The sequence below is a fragment of the Metopolophium dirhodum genome, chromosome 2 (assembly GCF_019925205.1).
Source record: "Metopolophium dirhodum isolate CAU chromosome 2, ASM1992520v1, whole genome shotgun sequence".
NCBI lineage: Eukaryota > Metazoa > Arthropoda > Insecta > Hemiptera > Aphididae > Metopolophium > Metopolophium dirhodum.
The window spans coordinates 3041389-3059943 of record NC_083561.1 but is presented as its reverse complement, the minus strand read 5'-3'; the positions used below and the strand labels follow the sequence as shown (position 1 = coordinate 3059943).

At 27.2% G+C, this 18555-nt stretch overlaps 1 protein-coding gene across 2 annotated transcripts; it reads right to left on the bottom strand.

Moving 5' to 3' along the window:
* Window positions 1-879: 879 nt before the first annotated feature.
* On the bottom strand, window positions 880-16332 carry LOC132938030 (DNA repair protein RAD50). 2 transcript variants are annotated; one of them, XM_061004687.1, is made up of 22 exons: window positions 16009-16332; window positions 14599-14826; window positions 14401-14532; window positions 13572-13687; window positions 13396-13508; window positions 11948-12290; window positions 11413-11609; window positions 11104-11348; window positions 10498-10637; window positions 10288-10413; window positions 10133-10226; window positions 9687-9896; window positions 7297-7434; window positions 7069-7220; window positions 6424-7000; window positions 6156-6362; window positions 3628-3801; window positions 3243-3567; window positions 3055-3143; window positions 2860-2993; window positions 2663-2791; window positions 880-2577 (listed from the first exon to the last, which is right to left on the bottom strand). In XM_061004687.1, exons 2-22 carry the CDS (start codon window positions 14821-14823, stop codon window positions 2532-2534), a joined length of 3912 nt encoding a protein of 1303 aa, XP_060860670.1. In that variant the 5' UTR covers window positions 14824-14826; window positions 16009-16332; the 3' UTR covers window positions 880-2531. The 2 variants fall into 2 exon arrangements, with proteins under 2 accessions (XP_060860670.1, XP_060860669.1); XM_061004686.1 differs by having other exon boundaries at window positions 892-2577; window positions 15978-16331.
* Window positions 16333-18555: the final 2223 nt, after the last annotated feature.

Here is an 18555-nt window from a genome sequence, read left to right as displayed (position 1 = left end):
ACTTTTTATTTTGTATTTTGTATTAAAGTATTATTATTTATTTATCTAAGTATGTCCATATACTTCAAAACAGTCGAAACCTGACGCAGCGTAATTATTAATAAAATTATGTTACAGCAATACGTAAAATAGTACATATTATCATTAATATAAATTTCATTTCACAAGAGTTTAAATTATGTTGACATACTATAGTATGTAATATGTAATATTTAAATGTTTGGATCAGACGATTATCAAGCTGGTAACAAATTGGTTGTTGTCGTTGTAAATGCTGTACAAGCAGTATCGGAAAATTGGCTGGTCGATACGTGAAATCTCTTACTATGTGTTTGCTACATTAGTGTAGGTGCACACAGCACACATTGTCACAATACTTCCCCTATAATTTTGTAATATAGGAATATTATATATTAATATATTACTTTTAAAGTAAGCCAGTCGTTTTGGAACTACATCATAGATTTAAAGAAAAACTATAATTAACAATTATTGTCAATAGATAATTTTTTGTTCCATCAATAAACATGAACATTTAATACAAAGTTCTTCGTTGGGTTATTACTTATTAGTTATTATAAGTCTAATAAAAAAAGTCAATCTTAAACCCACAATAGTTTTTCATAAGCTGTTGAAGTTAAAACTTAAAATGTTGTCAAAATTTGTTAAAATATTGCAAAAATTGGCAAATTATTTTGCAGTTAAAATGTATAAATACATTTTTTGTCATATCTAAGATTTTAAATCTAATACAATATTCCCAGTTACCTTTTCTACCAATAGGCTATAATAAAAAAGAAGTTGAACAGAAAATCACATACATTTTTTATTTAACCTTTGAATTTCAATTTTGTACATTATTAAGCCATTTTTACAAGCATTTAAAGGTTAATTTTTGACAAAATAACGAAGGCAAACTTGCAAATTATTTTATTTATGAAAATTTAATACAATAGGTTATATTGAAATCAAAAATTATAAAAAAATATACATGCATAATTTTTAATTATAAACATTTGAAAGTAAAATTTGGACGAGCTAGATATTTAATCAAAGGATAATAATAATTTTTGTTATCAAAATTGTTAAATCAAAAATATTTTTCGTGGGGATTTAAAACTATAGTATACGCAATGACATTTTCTAAATATTTGAATTTTGGATTAATTTTAAGCTATTACAGTATTAACTATACATCTATAACTAGGTACATCATTATAATGTTATTTTTGTTATTAAGAGAACGCTATACCCGCATGTGTTGTCTCCGTCTTACAAATGTACAAGATAGTAAAAAAAACTGTTTTGCACGGGATAGAACCACTCCCTCGGTGTTTATAGTAGAATTACCAAAATTCCCCAACGCATAGGGAATAACTTTATCTGTCGTGGCGTTTTTATTTTTTTTTATAGCATCGCTAATTTTTAATAATTAAATGAAAAAAAACAAAAAAGATCCTAATTTTCTCAAACTGATAACTTTAATTTTATTTATGTTATCCAAATAATAATAACGCTACGACACAGATAAAGTAGTTCCCTATGGGTTGTGGAATTTTGGTAATTCTACTATAAATACCCGAGGGAGTGGTTCTATCCCGCGCCAAACAGTTTTTCGCTATGTTGTACATTTGTAAGACAAAGACAACGCAAGCGAGTATAGCATCCTCTTAATAACAATAATAACATTATAATGATATTGATATACCTAATTAATACACTATTATAATAATTAATTAGTAATATAATAAATACAATGTTCTCTGCACAAATGTAATCAACCACAAATCACAATACTATGAGTTTTTTATTTTATTTTTTTATAACAGTGAAATAAATTACTTTAATAGCAATTTCAAAAATTATATCATAAAATATAATTAATGATGTATCATTGAATTCTAATTCAACACATCCGTTATATTCGCTCCAGAGAGCATAGGCGCAACTAGACATTTAAAACGTGGGGTGCTATAATTTTAAATGCCTCACAGAGCCGTGTATTTTCGTTATGAGTTATAACAAATTAATATTTTATATTATGACTTAAGTCATTATTATGACCAAAATGTATAAATTTATTTTAAATAAATATTTTATAATTTAAAAACATAAAATTGATGATATTTTATTATAATAATAATAGTTACACGTAGAACTAAAAATACAAGGGGCTCTAAAGACCTTTTTGCACCACCCAATTTACGCCAATGCCCGAGAGTGTGGTACCCAGCACATGTTAGGTCATTGCTCGATGCCATGCACAGAAGACGCTGTTCAAGGTTTACACTAATGAGACAAAAAAAAAAAAGCAAAGCTTAACAACATAATGTGTATGAAATGGTGGAACTATATTTTATATTATCATACACAGTTAATGGAATAATTCAATATCATTATAAAAATTTAATACCTATAAATAAATTATAATGACTAAAAATTAGTGTTTAATTATTAAAAAAAAAAGTATTGATAGTAAAAAGTAAAACATAATAAATATCAGTTTTCTTAAATATAATTATCTTATCTATTTAGGGTAAAAATTTTATATCTTGTTCACACACAATGGACATTCCCCTAAAAAAAACAAATTTATATTTATTTAAAAACCAAAAAATGTATATATAATTGATGCGTTTAGAATTTACATAAATAAACTTACTCATTACTTCTTTTCACTTCATAATATGTATCAACCATATCTCTGGCAGATAATTTACGTAAAAAATTTGGATCATGAGTAATGATGAGTAATTGAAATGATTTTTGAGAGCTGCGACGTGTTATAATTCTTTAAAAAAAAAATTTAATTATTGATATTAAGACACAAACAATACTGTTATAGTTTATTTAACATACTCAGATAATGATTCAGCTAAGCTTTGAATGTTAGATTCATCTAAATTTGTTGTAGGCTCATCTAGTGCTAATATACCACAATTTTTACTGAAAGTTTCTGCTAATGCCATTCTTACAATTAGGCATGCCAAAACCTAAAATGTATGAAAATAAAAATCAGACACGTATTAAAAATAAAAATGTGTCAACTTCTACTTTTTGGCCTGCGCTGCATCTTCCACGCATATCCAATTCAACTTCATTTTTTATCTGTACAACTCTATAGTTAAAGACCCTTTTCTTAACTAGACAATAAACATATTAAGTTAATAAAAACTATTTCCAAAATAATAATTTATGTATCTAGTATACATAATATTATTTACATATGTCTCTATATTTACTTGTATCAGTTTGTATTGGTTTATCATCAGAAGATGTTTTTATTTGAATATAGTCAATGTCGTTTCCAGTATAAATATCTCTCCATAATTTTTTAATAATAGTATTAATACTTTGCATTCGTTCTTTGTGAAACCTATTCATTGCCCATTCAAGAGCTTTGTTGTACTTTGTCAGATCTTTTTCAACGCGATTTAATATTTCTAACTGCACTTTTTCATGTAAATATATGTCTTCGGCATTTTTGAAATGAATAGCTGTCAACTCTTCTGTAATATGCTTAATGATATTATCCAGCTCATGTTTTCTACCAAGAGATTTATTTTTCTAAAAAAAATACATGTTAAATGCAAGATAACTATTTATTTTAAAAGAGAATAATATTACCTCCTCAACCAAAGCTTGACATTGTTTTCTGTTGGTCGATTTTTCACTTAACAAACTGTTTACATCCATAGTTCCAACATCTTCATGAAATTTGTTTATTTCAGATAAACATTCAATTTCTTCTTTTGATTTTTGCCTTAATTTTTTATTGTTTTCTAAGTCTATTTTTTTAACCTAAAGAGAACAAATTTTATTTAAATAATGCAAGTAAATTTCTTAATTATAATTGTTGATTAAAATCATTTTTTTGATTCTGATTTCTGAGCTAATGCTTTTAGATTCTGAGCGGATGAATGTATTAATTTTACAATGATGTTTTTTTTTTTTTTTTGTGTCCGTCATCACTGTTTGGGGCAGTAAAAAAACTGCTTCGATTTTCTTCAACAGTATCATGTTCGATGAGAAAGTGAATCTAGTTGATGCATTCGAGAGTTCAAATTTTAAAATTCTCAATAGTTTTCAAAAGCGCCGCGAAAAACAACATAAAATTTAAGGAAAAATGGGAATTTGGTTTTGGTTTTTGGTGCAACTTCAAAACAAATGAGCGTATATTCATGAAATTTTCAATGGTTGGTTATGTTTGCATTTTCTATACACGATAAAATATTAAAAATATTTTCATTTGTTTTGAACTGTTTAGGTCGTTTAGGAACATTTTCAGTTTCCAATTTTATTAGTCTTTTTTTCTATGAATGTTAATAAAACTTTATTTGTTGGGTACAAAAGCTTGAAAATTTAATAAAAGGCTCCTACTTTATTTTTAAAATTACATTTGAAAAATATTAAAAATCCTTAGTCATAGTTTTTATTTATAAGCATTTAAAGTTCAAATATTGACAAAAACGGAAAAATCATGAAAATTAACAAATTATTTTGAGTTGAGAATTAATAAAAATTTCCTTTTTAAATCAAAGATTTGAAAATGTAATACAAGATTCCTCATAAGTTTGTCTACTTTTATTAAAAAAAAATAACGGTTTTGTTATTTTATTGTTATTCAAAAATGAACAACTGTAGATACATGAAAATTTTACTGAATGTTTATATTTTTATTTTCTATACACCATCAAATTAAAAAAATACTTTGACTCTTTTTGAGCTGTTAATGGCATTATCAGTTTTATTTTTTCTATAAATACCAATAAAATTTTATTTTTTGTGTGAAAAAGCATGAAAATTGAATGCAAGGCTCCTGATATATTGTTACAATAGCAGTTGAAACATATTAAAAATACATAGGCACATTTTTTTATGAGCATTTAAAGTTCAAATTTTGACAAAATTTATCAAATTTAAAACTTAATAATTATTTAGTTAAAAATGTATAAAATGTTCAACTTTTGTAGCCAAGGATTGAAAATTTAAAACAAGGTTCCAGGTTAATAGGTAAATATATAAATTACTTTATTCTCAATAATATCATCAAATAAACTTAGTAATATCATAGGCTGACTGACCGTTTTCACTCAGAATCGTTTTTCTTATACAATGATATTAAATCATTGAATTCAAATTTAACACTATCCACTACAGTGACCCACTTGTAACCTACTTTACAGCAGAGCAACATCCACTTACCCACTTTTTTATTTTATTTTACAATGTGTGTTTTTATTTCTGTTTCTGAAGCCACTCTTTTTAGCAAAAAAAATATACCAATCATCCCTTCTGATAGTGGTATCTGGTAGTATGTTGGATCAGTTGATACATTGAAGGTAAAAAAAAAAATGTCTAGTACTATTCAAAACTACTTTTATACTAATTTTTTTTAAATTTTTGCTCTATACATTTGGATAAAAAAATGTTCAATTGGCCAAAATACTTTAAAATATAATACAAGAATCTTCATAGTAGTTCATACAGTAAACTAAAAATCTAAAAATATAGTTTTTCAAATAAAACTCCAAACAATCTTTTGGGTTTTATTGTAAAGTAATAATCCTGTTTTTTTCTGAAAAAACCAATCCGAAAAAATCGGAAATTTTTTTGTACTAAGCTGTAATATTTTTTCCTAAATTTTGGTTATAAGTATGCTTAGTATGTGTCGGCCCCACCAAAAACTATAATTATGATATATATGTTAGATATTGACATTCCAACAATTTTCTATTGTTATTGCCATAAGAGGTTTTTACCTTTAATGGAATTGCTAAGCTTTTTGTTTGTTGTTTATTGTTAAATAATTATTAATCTGTTAAATTAAAATTTAAAAGTCATTGATAGTGGCCGTAAAGTCGAATGGGATGGAAATGGGCAGAATTAGAATCCATATTTATTGATAATTACATATTTTTCTAATCAAAGTTTATTTGAAAAAATTAAAAATATCTATAAGGTGAACTTTTCTGAAAAATAACATGTTAAAAAAAAATGTAGAGTGAATTTTAATTTCACGCAGAAAAGCAGCATTTCAAAATCAGAGTGGGTTTAACCCGGGTTTTTTCATGCCAACTTTGGTTATAAGTGTACTTTAATTAATAATTGTATATTTATTATATAATAATTTTAAAAGTAAAAATAAAAATTACCTCTTGATTGGCATTATATTCATTAATAGAATCAATTTGTTTTTGTATGTTTTTCTGTTCTTCAATGAAATTCATTTTTTCTTTATTGAAATTATTCAATAAATTATTTGTTTCCTTAATGCGCAGGGTCCATTCTTTTTTTTCATAATTATCAATTGAAGACTGTAAGTTATTTATTTCTTGAATTTTTTTTTCAAGAATAATTATCTGTAAATAAATAAATAATTTTATTGAGAAAATATGATAATTTATAATAGAACACTATTACTTCTTTTCTATTATTTTCAATTTTTCTGCTTTGTAGTTTTTTTGTTTGTTCAAAAGTATTAATACATGTATCCAACTTTTCTCGTATTGGTCCTAATGTTTCTCTGGCACTATCCAATTCTAAACTTATTGTTGCTTCAAGATTTTGTAAATCGTTCAATTTGTCTATTACACTCTTTTCATCTTGCATTTTACTTTTTATATTTAATTCATCACTAATAATTTTATTTTGTTGAGTCTGTAATTTGTGTAAGGTTTCAGTATATTCGTTTAATTCATACTGTTTTTTTTCTAAGACATTGCAAGTTTCATTTATAGTGTTTTTTAAAGCATTCTTTTCGGAAATTGCTTCTTGAAGATTTCTAATGGAACCAGATTCAATCATTTTTCTTGTTAAACGCTGCTCTTCTTTTGAATATCGTTTAACATCGTTATCAAAACTATCAATCATTATTATATCAGATTGGATATTTTTTGCACTTGTTTCGTTAGTTTCTAGTTTTCCATTTTCATCTGATAATTTAGTTAGTTCATCACGACATTTTCTTAAATTATTACTTATACGTTCAAGTTCATCTCTATAAGGAAAAAAAAAATGTAAACATATGTAAATATATAAAGATTAAATTGAATTAAATTAATTTACTTGAGATTAGGTATTTCTGTTTGTTTCAAAACTGATATTCGAGTGTAAGTAGGTCTTAATTGTTGAAGTTTTGATTGCTTTTCTAAAAGCGTTTCCAACTGTGCAATTGTTGTCTCCAATTCACTTGGAATTTTGTGGACTCTCATATTTAACTACAATAATAAATAATAAGTAATAACAAATATACTTTAGACTTCAGTTTTCAATAGTTATAATTTTGAAACTTACATCATTAATCAATTCAGTCACTTCATCAACAGAACCAAAGCATCGGTGACATAACGGACAGCTAGGATCCTGAGCTTCCAAATTTTTTATGTATCGCCTAAAAAGATGACCAGATGTTGACACAGAACCTTTTTGAGCCTATAAGAAAAAAATACATATATAGATGGTGACACGGTAAAAGGGTCTAAGCGACACGGCTTATACCATTGAATGAAAAAATATATTTTACGTCCATTGCGCGTACACAAAAACAGCTGTGACATTTATAATTATAGCAATTTGAATTTTAAGTTTGAGGTCTAAACGACACTTTTTTTTGTCTTCTAAAATAAAGGAACTAAACGACAACAATAGGGAATAAACGACATTAGTATAATTTTTAAGGGGACAAGCGACATTTATGGAAATTGCGTGGTGCTTGTACCCAAACTTTTCATATAACTGATATTTCTAAGATATGATAAGACTGTAGTACGAGTGTACAACTGACATTGATTTACAATAATATTATTATCAAGGTATATATTTGAAGATTAAAACATTTGATCCAAATTGGCCAAACCAATTATTTATGGCAGCCGGTAGGTAAGTTAACTTTTATGCAAAATATTTTGCATAAAGGAGTGTTGTATTATAGGTATTAGGTAAATATATAAAAATGAATGTACTAGCTGATTTTTGTTTGGCAATACATTATTTTACATTGATCTTTAATTATTTATAGAACAGTTATTTATATTATTATACAACTCATTATGACCATTTTATCTAATTAAATTAAATGTATTAAATACAATTATTTTATTGAACAATAATATTATTATTAAATTTGTCATTACTCGTTTGTTATTTTAATAGTTTTTTTTTTTTTTCAGAAAATATTTATGTACCTAAATCTTATTTTGAAGAACATGTGATATAATATTATTTTATTGGTCTCAAATAAAAATAGTTATTATAATAATATAATGGGGATAAATTTATTAGAATCATCAGGTAAATTAAGTAAAAAATAAGGGCATAAGCGCCAAAATTAGTTAACAAACTTAATCAAATTGCCTTATATGCGTAAATAATAACCAAAAGATAATTAAAAATATTTATAAACATTAAGGAAAAAAAAAAATAATCAACAAAAAAATTCCTTATCCTTACTGTAAAAAGTTATTGCATACCTAGAAACAAAAAAAAAATTAAATCACGAAAAAAAGTTTTTTGGCTCTCATGAGTCCTGAAAACTATGAATTATGGCGCTTAGACCTTTTTGCCGTGTCACCATCGATATTACCTATATATATTTAAAGGAGCACACAACCCAACATTAAGTTATTGTGTAGCTATGGCTATATTAAATGATTTGGTGAAAATCTGAAGTAAAAAAAATGATCACTTTAAGAGATATTGAGAAATGTAGAATAGACGCGTGACGTCATCGGGCCCGGCTCATCGTAATTGCCTATCTTATACTTGTAAAAATTCCTCCCTTCACACGATTTCCCGATCTAAAAATTTTATTTTTGAAATCAAATTTATATAAAATTGGTGATTTTATGTGTTTAAAACGATAAAAGTATCAGAAATTTAATATAACGTTTAGTTTTTCAAATATTAATCTAAATCTTTGAAGAGATAATTTTCTTAAATAGCATGTGTCATGACCATTTAAATATAAAATAAAACTTTATTTTAATATCTCTTTTAAGATTTTAATATTTAAATAACTAAGCAATGTCCGGTAAAGTGTCGGTTAACGCTAACCGACTGATAATAGATTTTATTACCGGCGGGCTTCGGAGATTGTAAGAACGGCCCTACATTATATTGCAATTCTGATACTTGTATCATCTTAAACACATAAAACCTAAAACCACACATTTATAGAAAAATTAAATTTCAAAAATTAGATTTTTAGGTTTGTAAATCATTGTGAATTGAGGAACTTTAACTCGTATAAAATAAGCAATTACGATGAGTTGGGCCCATTGACATTAAGTGTCTTTTTTCAATTGACCATAACTAATGAATAATGTGAGTAAAAACGTAAAACCTAAACCATTATTATTAAAATTAAACATTTTCAAATTAAAAGAAACTTTTTTTTTGTATTTTGTGCTCCTTTAAGGGTAACTGTATAAATCAAATTGGAAACTAGTTAAAACCAAACATGCTAATAAGTGAAAATTGTATTATTACTAGGTTATTAATTAAACCTAGTATATTTTATTTTAAATTAATTTACTTCAGTAAATAATTTAAGTTAAGTATTTATATTTAAGATGGATATGTTATTATACTTCAGAAGTCAAAAACTACTGAAAAATTAATGAATTCAGGTTATTACAATATCCTTAAAAAAAAACAGTATTATGATTAACAAATAAACTATTTACTTGCAATTCTTCCACTTTTTCATTGACTTCTTTTAATATTGTTTCATATTCTTGATCTTGACACATATCACTTAAAGCATTATCATCATTGGAAAGATCTATTTGTTTTGTACGCAATTTTTCTTTTGTGTGGTTATAATTGGCTTCTAGTGTAGTTAACTGTTTCTGTTTTTCAGCTATACTTTTTCGATTGCATCTGATTGTATCAGACTAAATTATAAAATAATTAAACAATAATTTAATAACTGTTTTAATATTATTTAGTTATAAGTATACTGTGTCCAGTGAGAGAACGCACCCATTCTGCACATCCCCGCATCTCACTGCTATCGAAACCGGTTTCCCTATAGCAGTGTTGCGTAGGGGAACTAGTTGTGGTTGGTGTGCAGCACATTCTCTCGCTGGACAGACTTTATATATTTTATGTATTAATACAAAATACTCACTAATTTATCTAAAAATGATGTAAACTCAAATTTGAGATTTTCCTGTGGTATAAATCCAAGTAGATCTTTTAACACATCACTCACTTTGTTTTTACTAAACAAAAAATATATTTTATGGATAGTTGAATTTTTAATCATTAAATACTTCTACTTACAGTATTTTAAGTTTATTATCGATTCCAGTTTTGTTTAATATGACAGTGTCAAGTTCTGCTTGTGCAATACTTAATAACTGCAACTTTTGTACTTCTTTTTCTATATCTTCTAGTTTTATATTTTGTCTACGAATATTAATGAAAGTTAATCAAATTGTTGTTATAAATAAATATAAATATTAAATATTAAATAGTATTCAACATATTTACTCATATTTTTCATTCTTTTTCTTATTTATTTCTGTTTTAACATCATCAACATTTAAAGATCCCCTGAGAATATTTAATTTTGTTTCAATATCAACTTTTAATTTTTGTAGAGCTGATAACTTTTCGGCAGAATGTCTTACCTTAATATAATACAAAAGTTATCAAGATTATTATACTTTCGCATTAGGCTTCTTCAACAATATATTTTTGAATATCGATATCGTTTTGAATTGTGCAATATTCAATCGCGATATCCAAAAAAAAATTTAGGCATTGATATGTCGATATATCAATATCTCTATGACTATCATAATAAATGTCAATACTCAAATACTCAATTGACTAGGTACTAGGTAGTAACTAGTGGGTATTATATTAACAATTAATTGTTTTGAAATATATTATTCTTAATATAAAAGCTTTGGCATTAAAATCAGTTTAGCTTGCTATACATCGATTATCGATATATTTGGATTAATGATATATTACAATTAAGAATATATTACGATTATCAATACCAGAATTTTTGAAAAAAAGTTTGTGATATCGATATCGTTGAAGAAGCCTATTTCACATTATTTTGACTATAAAACAAAATTAAATTACTTGATCAATATCTTTTTTAAATTTTTGAATTTCAGAAGTATTTTCCAAAATTTGTTTTTCTTTGATTTTAATTTCTTGATCTAACTTAGCCTTTTCTACCCTTATTGAATCAATATTTGATTGCAACTTATTTTCAATTTCTCTGTGTTCTTTTTGTGTAGATTCTAATTTATCGTTCATAGAATTTAGGTTAGTTGAAAGATTACTTATCACCTGACCACGATTGAACTCAGTTAAGTCTGGCACTAAACATACATTAAATTTAGTAAAAGAAATGATTCAAAACTGTAAAATTAACTCAATACTCACAATTAATCTGCATTTCATTTCCTAATTCAATTATTTTTGCATTTTGTTTATTTATATTGTTCAGGTTTTGTTTTTCTTCACTTTGATATCTTCCTAAATTTACTTGTTCTTTGCTTATATTTTCTTGAATTTTATTTTCATTAGTAATTGCATCATTTTTTTGACAACTTAATTTATATTTATCTTTTTCTTTTTGGCTGTACACAAATAACATCATTAATTAGAGATAATATCTTTAACTTAATACTAGTGAAGTAGTGAATGATAGAATAACTTAGGGATACATATTACAATAATTATTATGGTTATGAAATATTGAACTAAAGTATTATAATTAAGAGATAAATATCACGTGAGATTTAATTAAATATTTACTTAATAGTTTTTAATACACATTTTCTTTTTCACTACTAGCTAGTATTTTTTATTTCAATATTAAATTAAACATATGTTTAGAAAAAGTTACATACAGGCCAAGCCCAAGATTATTTAACACTTCTTATCCAATACATACATAGTTTTTCAAGTAACTTACACCAAATTATTATTAAAATTTTCTAGTGCTTCATCAAGATCGGAGTCATTTCCTTTAAACTCTAGCTTAATCAATAATTTCAAATCCTTTATAGCTAATCTAATAGAGTTCAGATTTCCTTCAGAAGTTAATAATTTATTTTTTAGAGAAAAAAAATGTTCTTCTTTATTCATAATTTCTTTGTATCTTTTTTCTAATGGAATTATTTCTTTGTCAATACTATTGAGTTTTTGCTGCAGTTCATCGAAACTACATTTTTTATTTTCAAGGGTAGCTCTTTTGTTACGTGCTTCTTCTCGATATTTCCATAAATGTTGAATATTATTGTTGCATGCCCTTTTATCTAAAAACATTTTATTATAAATATTAAATAGTAAAGTAAAAGTACTAGAAAAAATTTTGAGGGAGACAGAGTGGCCGAGCGGACCACGGCGTTGGTTCTGACGAGTACCATTGGCAGTTTGAATCTTGACCACGGGCAACTTTTCTCTCTGGGCAGACAACTGTCTAGAGAGAAAGGCCGCCATCCCCTCCTACTGAGCATGGCAGAAACCTACGGGTGCCCAATTTGAAATTCTGCCAAAACCAAAAACACAAGTGTTTACCAACCTACAGTACCCACCCCTAAAAACAAGAACAAACAAATAAACAGCTAATGGACATAGTTGCCGGGTTTAATGATCAAAAAAAAAAAAAAATTTTCTAGAGGCAAAATTCTAATATTCCAAGTATTAATGCATTATAATGTATTAATATAATATAACTAATTATATTTCAGATCATTATTGAATACCTATTGAGTTTATCATATTAAATTTTCAAGGGGACCCACCAGCTACCACCCACACCTCTATTTAAGAAAAATCTCTGAGGCAATTTCCTCTGAAATTACCGTTCACCACTACACTGAAACCAATAATCATACTGATCATTAGATAATAAATGCAAAAGGGAAATAAAACTTTTTGAAATTTATTAATAGGCAATTATCTAACACCTATACAAATAGACATCAGCATCCTTACTAAGAGAAGTAGGTATATCAAACAAGTTAACAAAAAACCATTTATATCGACATATTGTGCCAGGTATTGAATATAACATAAAGAAAGGCTTTATTACACCCTTGAAAATAAAATATTTTTTTAAATGTATAAAGATTTAATGGACACAACTGTACTAAGTTTCTATTACCATCATCCAATTATTTTATAACAGATTTTTTTACATGGTTAGATAGATATGTAAAAGACTGGTAAAAAACCTTTAGTAAAAATTTGGCATCTTTTAAGTTGACACAACAACAAAGTAATGAACGTAAAGAAGTTAATCGTTGGTCTTGCATAAATGGAGTATACTAATCTCTAGTCTTTACTCAATTCGTGTAACTACATGATAAACATTTAGAAACCTCGGCCTATCAAATAGTGATTAAAGTTATAACTCACCTCCGTGAGTAGCCTTTATTTCTATTTGAATTTGTTTAATACATTTGTCATATTTTCCAACATCAAATATTGAATCAAATTTTTCTTTTACCTTTTTATCTTCATCTAAAGGCCTGTAACAAATATTTGATTTTTAATTTTTGATTTCATTAATCTTGTGAACATTTTAAATATACCAATTAGAATCTTCTTGATGACAAAAAACAACATCTTTTAAAATTGATTTTGAAACACCTAAATAAGTACACATGACATCATCAAGATCAGCACATTTGTGTGAAGTACTCTGACCCTAGAAGTGTATGTAACATAAATAATCAATGATACAAATTAAATAAATACAAAATACAATAGAATTTCAGACGGTTCAACCCAGTTAAAAAAATCAGCCAGCAGATGTTTAGTTCCCGTCAATTTTAAGGTAGTACACCTCATTTTAAGGTTGACATCTTAGAGTTATAGAACTTTTGTTCCTATAAATGGTACCTATATTTAATATTTAGAGTGGAGTGATGAAGCTTAAGGTTTTAAAATTATGTTTATATTAATTGAACACTTTTTATGGTAGAAAAAATTGGTTTAAAAGTTTTGACTTGCATCTTAACAGATCAGTACTTGCCACGAGATAGTACTTTAGGAAGTTATTTAAGACTTTTAAAGAATTGGAAGACATTTTGTTATGGTTGCACTTAAATACAACTAAACATATATATTTGTATTGAGTCTCCATCTAGGAACTAACGCCGATGCTTGACATTTATACTTTAATGTAGTTCATTGTATGGTACTTTTAAGGTATGTAAATGTAATTTTTACAGCTGAAAAAATGAACAATGTCCATGGTCACTTCAAGAACAATTTATGAATATTGTTCAATTTTTAATAAATTTCATATATATTCTCCATTTTCAAAACAAGATATTTTTATACTATTATTCCTCGTATTACCTATTCTATTATTGTATTAGAATACAATACAAGCAATAATTTTTCAAAAATACTGACTTTTCTAGAAATTGTTTGATCGAGCGATTTTGTAGACACAGTTGTTAACTTTTGAGTTGATTCCAAAGTTTTTGAAACCACTACACGAGTATCTTTAGTATCGTGAAATGATAGTTTTACATTGCCTTTGACCTAAACACACACAATTAAAATTACATTATTAAATTGTTTGAAAAAAAAATAAAAAATATTTATTACAGTATGATGATCTGATAGTTTAGGATCCCAAACAAAACCTCCTTTATTTGCATTTCTCGGTAGATCTGAACATGTAATATATTTTAGACACTCAATTATAGTAGTTTTTCCACAACCATTTTGCCCCAAAATCAATGTTAGGGGTTTATGAAATGTTAAAGTTTGTTTTTCATCTGGATGATAACTTCTTATACCTTGAATTGATATTGATTCTAATGTAGACATTTTCTAAACATAAAAATATTTTTATTTTAATTTTAAATTGAATATATTTTTTTCAACATTTGTATAGCAATGCAAGATTTAAACATTTAGGGGGACGGAGTGGCCGAGCGGACTACGAAGTGTACCGTCGCCGGTTTGAATCTCGACCACGGGCGGCCTAACCTAACTTCTCTCTGGGCAGGCAACTGTCTAGAGAGTGAGACCGCCATCCCCTGACCAAAAATGGCAGAAACCTACGAGTGCCCAATTTAAAATTCTGCCAAAAACCTAAAAAACAAGTGTTTCAATCAACCGTTCCCCCCTACAAAAAAAAAATTTTAAATCACATAATAGGTAAAATGCATTTTTTTTAACTTTGTATAAAACTAAAATATAAAAATGTGAAGGTATTGTTTTAATTGTTATGTTTAATTATAAAAGTCAATTTACAGTCTAATATTTAAAATAACCAAACTGAAAACAAGTGGTTCAAATTTAGGTGAATTGCTTATTTTTGAGTAATAACTTATGCTGTGGCACCAAATAGTATATTCAGTTGGTTCATTTGTACTGGGAAAAATTGTGAGAAGATCTAGGAATAATTAACTTTATAAGATAGGCACAGAAAATTACAAATTTTGTTTTATTGACAAAACTCAGTTTGTGCTGATAGCTCAATATAATACTTTTTGTAAATAGGTCGGATGCTGGGAAAGTGGATATTTAACTTTTAAAATTTAACTGTACGAATTGGTAAAATGTATATTGGTGCCTTTGCAGTCATGATAGATTGCAAGCATCATAGTAAGCATGGTGTTCCGTAACCGGATGAGATTGTAAGACTTTGAAAGTAAATTTACGAATTATAGATATTAGAAGTTCTTAAAATTTAAGTAATTATATTTAAAATGTATGATGTAAACCACATATTGACATATCATAAAAACGTGGTTCAATGAAACTTTACCAAACTCATAAGAAAAGGTTCATATCAAGAACTTTTACAACACCACAGAATTGTTGGTGAAAACTATTGTAATGGACATTTGAATAAGAATTGTTGATAGAATTAGAATTCTATTTAACTATATATAACAAACATCATTTTAAACCAGTTATTCAACAAATTTTCAAATGTGGTTACAGTTTTCACAATAATTAAATTTTATACTCACTACTCAACAATTTTCCAGAGAAATAACTTACAAATCTACGATGTGTTTAATCACAATCGATTAGTAAAAGACAGAGGTTGTCACCAGTAAATTGCTCAAACGATTCAAGAATCAAAATTCTGATTCTCATGCTCTCAAGACTCAAACGAATGTTATCTTATTTAACGAATATTATGTTATCTATGGTATGAATCGGCGAAATGCGAATTCAGTCACGATCTCACGGACTAAATGTAAGTCCGTGAATTGAGTAAAGAGCGCGGCTTCAGATAAAATGGTTGGACCATGATAAAGAAAAGAGGTATGTCAGCAACTTTCCGAATTTGAATCATGTTGGCGCATGCCCACTATTTCCTATGTGTTTCCCATGGCGTTGGCAGCCATATTGCTTTTCTCCGTCAATTTTATCATCAGTGTCTATGTTATAAACATTGTGGAGAAAAGCAATATTATGGCGGATATGCGTATCACAAAAGTTGCTGACATACCTCTTTTCTTTATCATGGGTTGCACATCGGACTCATTGAACTATATGATAATTATATGATGTTATCATATAGTTCAATGATCGGGCTATACTACGCAATATGATATACCGCGGTTTACGAGAGTTCTTATCTAAAATACGAAAAAGTGAACTACTACTAACGCTCCCCGCGGTTGTTAATTGGAATTACAATATTATAATATATTCGCATTTCCCAATAATTCCCGTAAGAATACAATATTGATCATGATGTTATGTAAGCAACTAGATAGCGCTACAACGTAACTTTTAACAGATTTTTGATAAGAACAAAATAAATTGTCACGTCCGTTCATTTTAACGGGCATGACAAATTAAAATTTAATTTGTACATTATAATATATTTGTTGGATTTAAGAATGTCCATTTCAAATTGTTATATTATTAAAAACACGTATTTGATACTTCGGTGACTGTCAACAGACTAAATTTTGTTCACTCAAATAATAGCATAAACGTATGAAAATGTCTACATAGGGAATTTCCAGTAATAAAAATGGTCGTATAAATATGTACATTTGTAATGAAGGTAATTTCTCCTTTTATTATATTTAAATTGTATATAATATCCAAAAAAATATATTATAATGTACTCATTAATATACTTCTATTGACCAGCTATTAGTAGTAGTAGTAGTAGTAGTTGTAGGTGTACAGTAAAACCTTCAATAGTCCTTAATAATTGATATCCCATATATTTTAGTCTCCTTAAAAAGGAAACTCCTTTACAACGGAAATATCAGTTGGTACCGAGCGATTCCGTTATAAGGTTTTTCTGTATATATGTTACATTACTCTGTATGTACATTTTAAACCTAATGGGTAATGGGTAATTATCAGGGTTGGGATTTTATAGCACTTAAAATTGCATAAATATGCGCTATAATATGACCTTAACTTTCGCTAAATATGCGTTAAAAATATGCAATAAAAACAACAAAATATGAAAAAAAGAAATTTATTAAGTAATCACTTACAAATTTGAAATTATTAGGTATACTTATAGTTTAGTCACTCTGGTCAGAATCCTGAAGGTCTGTAAAAAAATTACCCAATTAATTATTTTAAAAAATTTCATATAAAAAGTAAGCGATTTAAAATGTTTACCTTGAGTGTTACATTGAATTATTAAATGCTTGGCCAGATTATCGAATTTGAATTTACGGCGGTTGTCTGCCAACAAAGTCTTGTACGTCGAAAATGAACGTTCGACGTCCACTGATACAATTGGTGCATATTTGAAATATACAATATCGCTACATGTAAGTTCACCAAGTAATTCACCAATATTTGTATTTTCTTCGCCATCCAAGATATTTGAAATATGTTTTAATTTAGACAAACCACTATTTTTTTCTAAAACGTTTTTTAATTTGAAATATATATGTTTACCATGTTCACCATTTAGTGTTTTCAGTGTTTCTTCGATATTTTCAATAATATTTAATGATGTAGCTAAGGACATATTTTTCGCTTGCAATTTATCAATGGCTACAGATAAAATAGAAAAATTTGATTTAATGTATGCCAAGTTATTTTCAAGATTAGGGTTGTCTAAACATTTTTTTGCTTTTTGAATACTAATCGCATCTTCTTGGTCGAATAATCCAATAATATGACGAACAGCTTGTATATTCTCGCAATAATAGGTAGCTGCATTAAGCCAGGTTCCCCAACGTGTAATAACTGGTTCTGGCGGCAACTTTACTCCAGGAAGTTCATTTTTAAATAATTGTAACCGACTCGGAGCTTTTTTAAATACTTGTTTAACACTTGCTATTAACTTATCCACTGTACTGAAATGAGATCTAACCTGTTCTGCTACTCTGTGCAAACCATGGGCTGCACACGTCACGTGTAGCATTTTAGAATAGAAAACTTGGAGAGCCGTCCCTGCCTTTACCATATATGGTGCGGCGTCTGATACAAATAAAAGAACATGTTCATGTTGTACTCCGTTCGGCCACAATATACCCATTGACTTGTTGAATAGCTGACTGATAGAAGAAAAATTTGTTTTTCCTAGTTCTTCAGTATGAAGTAAAAATACGA

Bases quoted from the DNA above. Each gene is read 5' to 3' on its own strand.
- LOC132938030 (XM_061004687.1), bottom strand. From the start codon at position 14,823: ATGTCTACATTAGAATCAATATCAATTCAAGGTATAAGAAGTTATCAT. The intron at 12,291-13,395 runs GTGAGTTATAAC...AAATGTTTTTAG, and splicing joins AATAAAGGCTACTCACGGAG to ATAAAAGGGCATGCAACAAT. The intron at 3,144-3,242 runs GTAAATATAGAG...TTTATTGTCTAG, and splicing joins ACCAATACAAACTGATACAA to TTAAGAAAAGGGTCTTTAAC.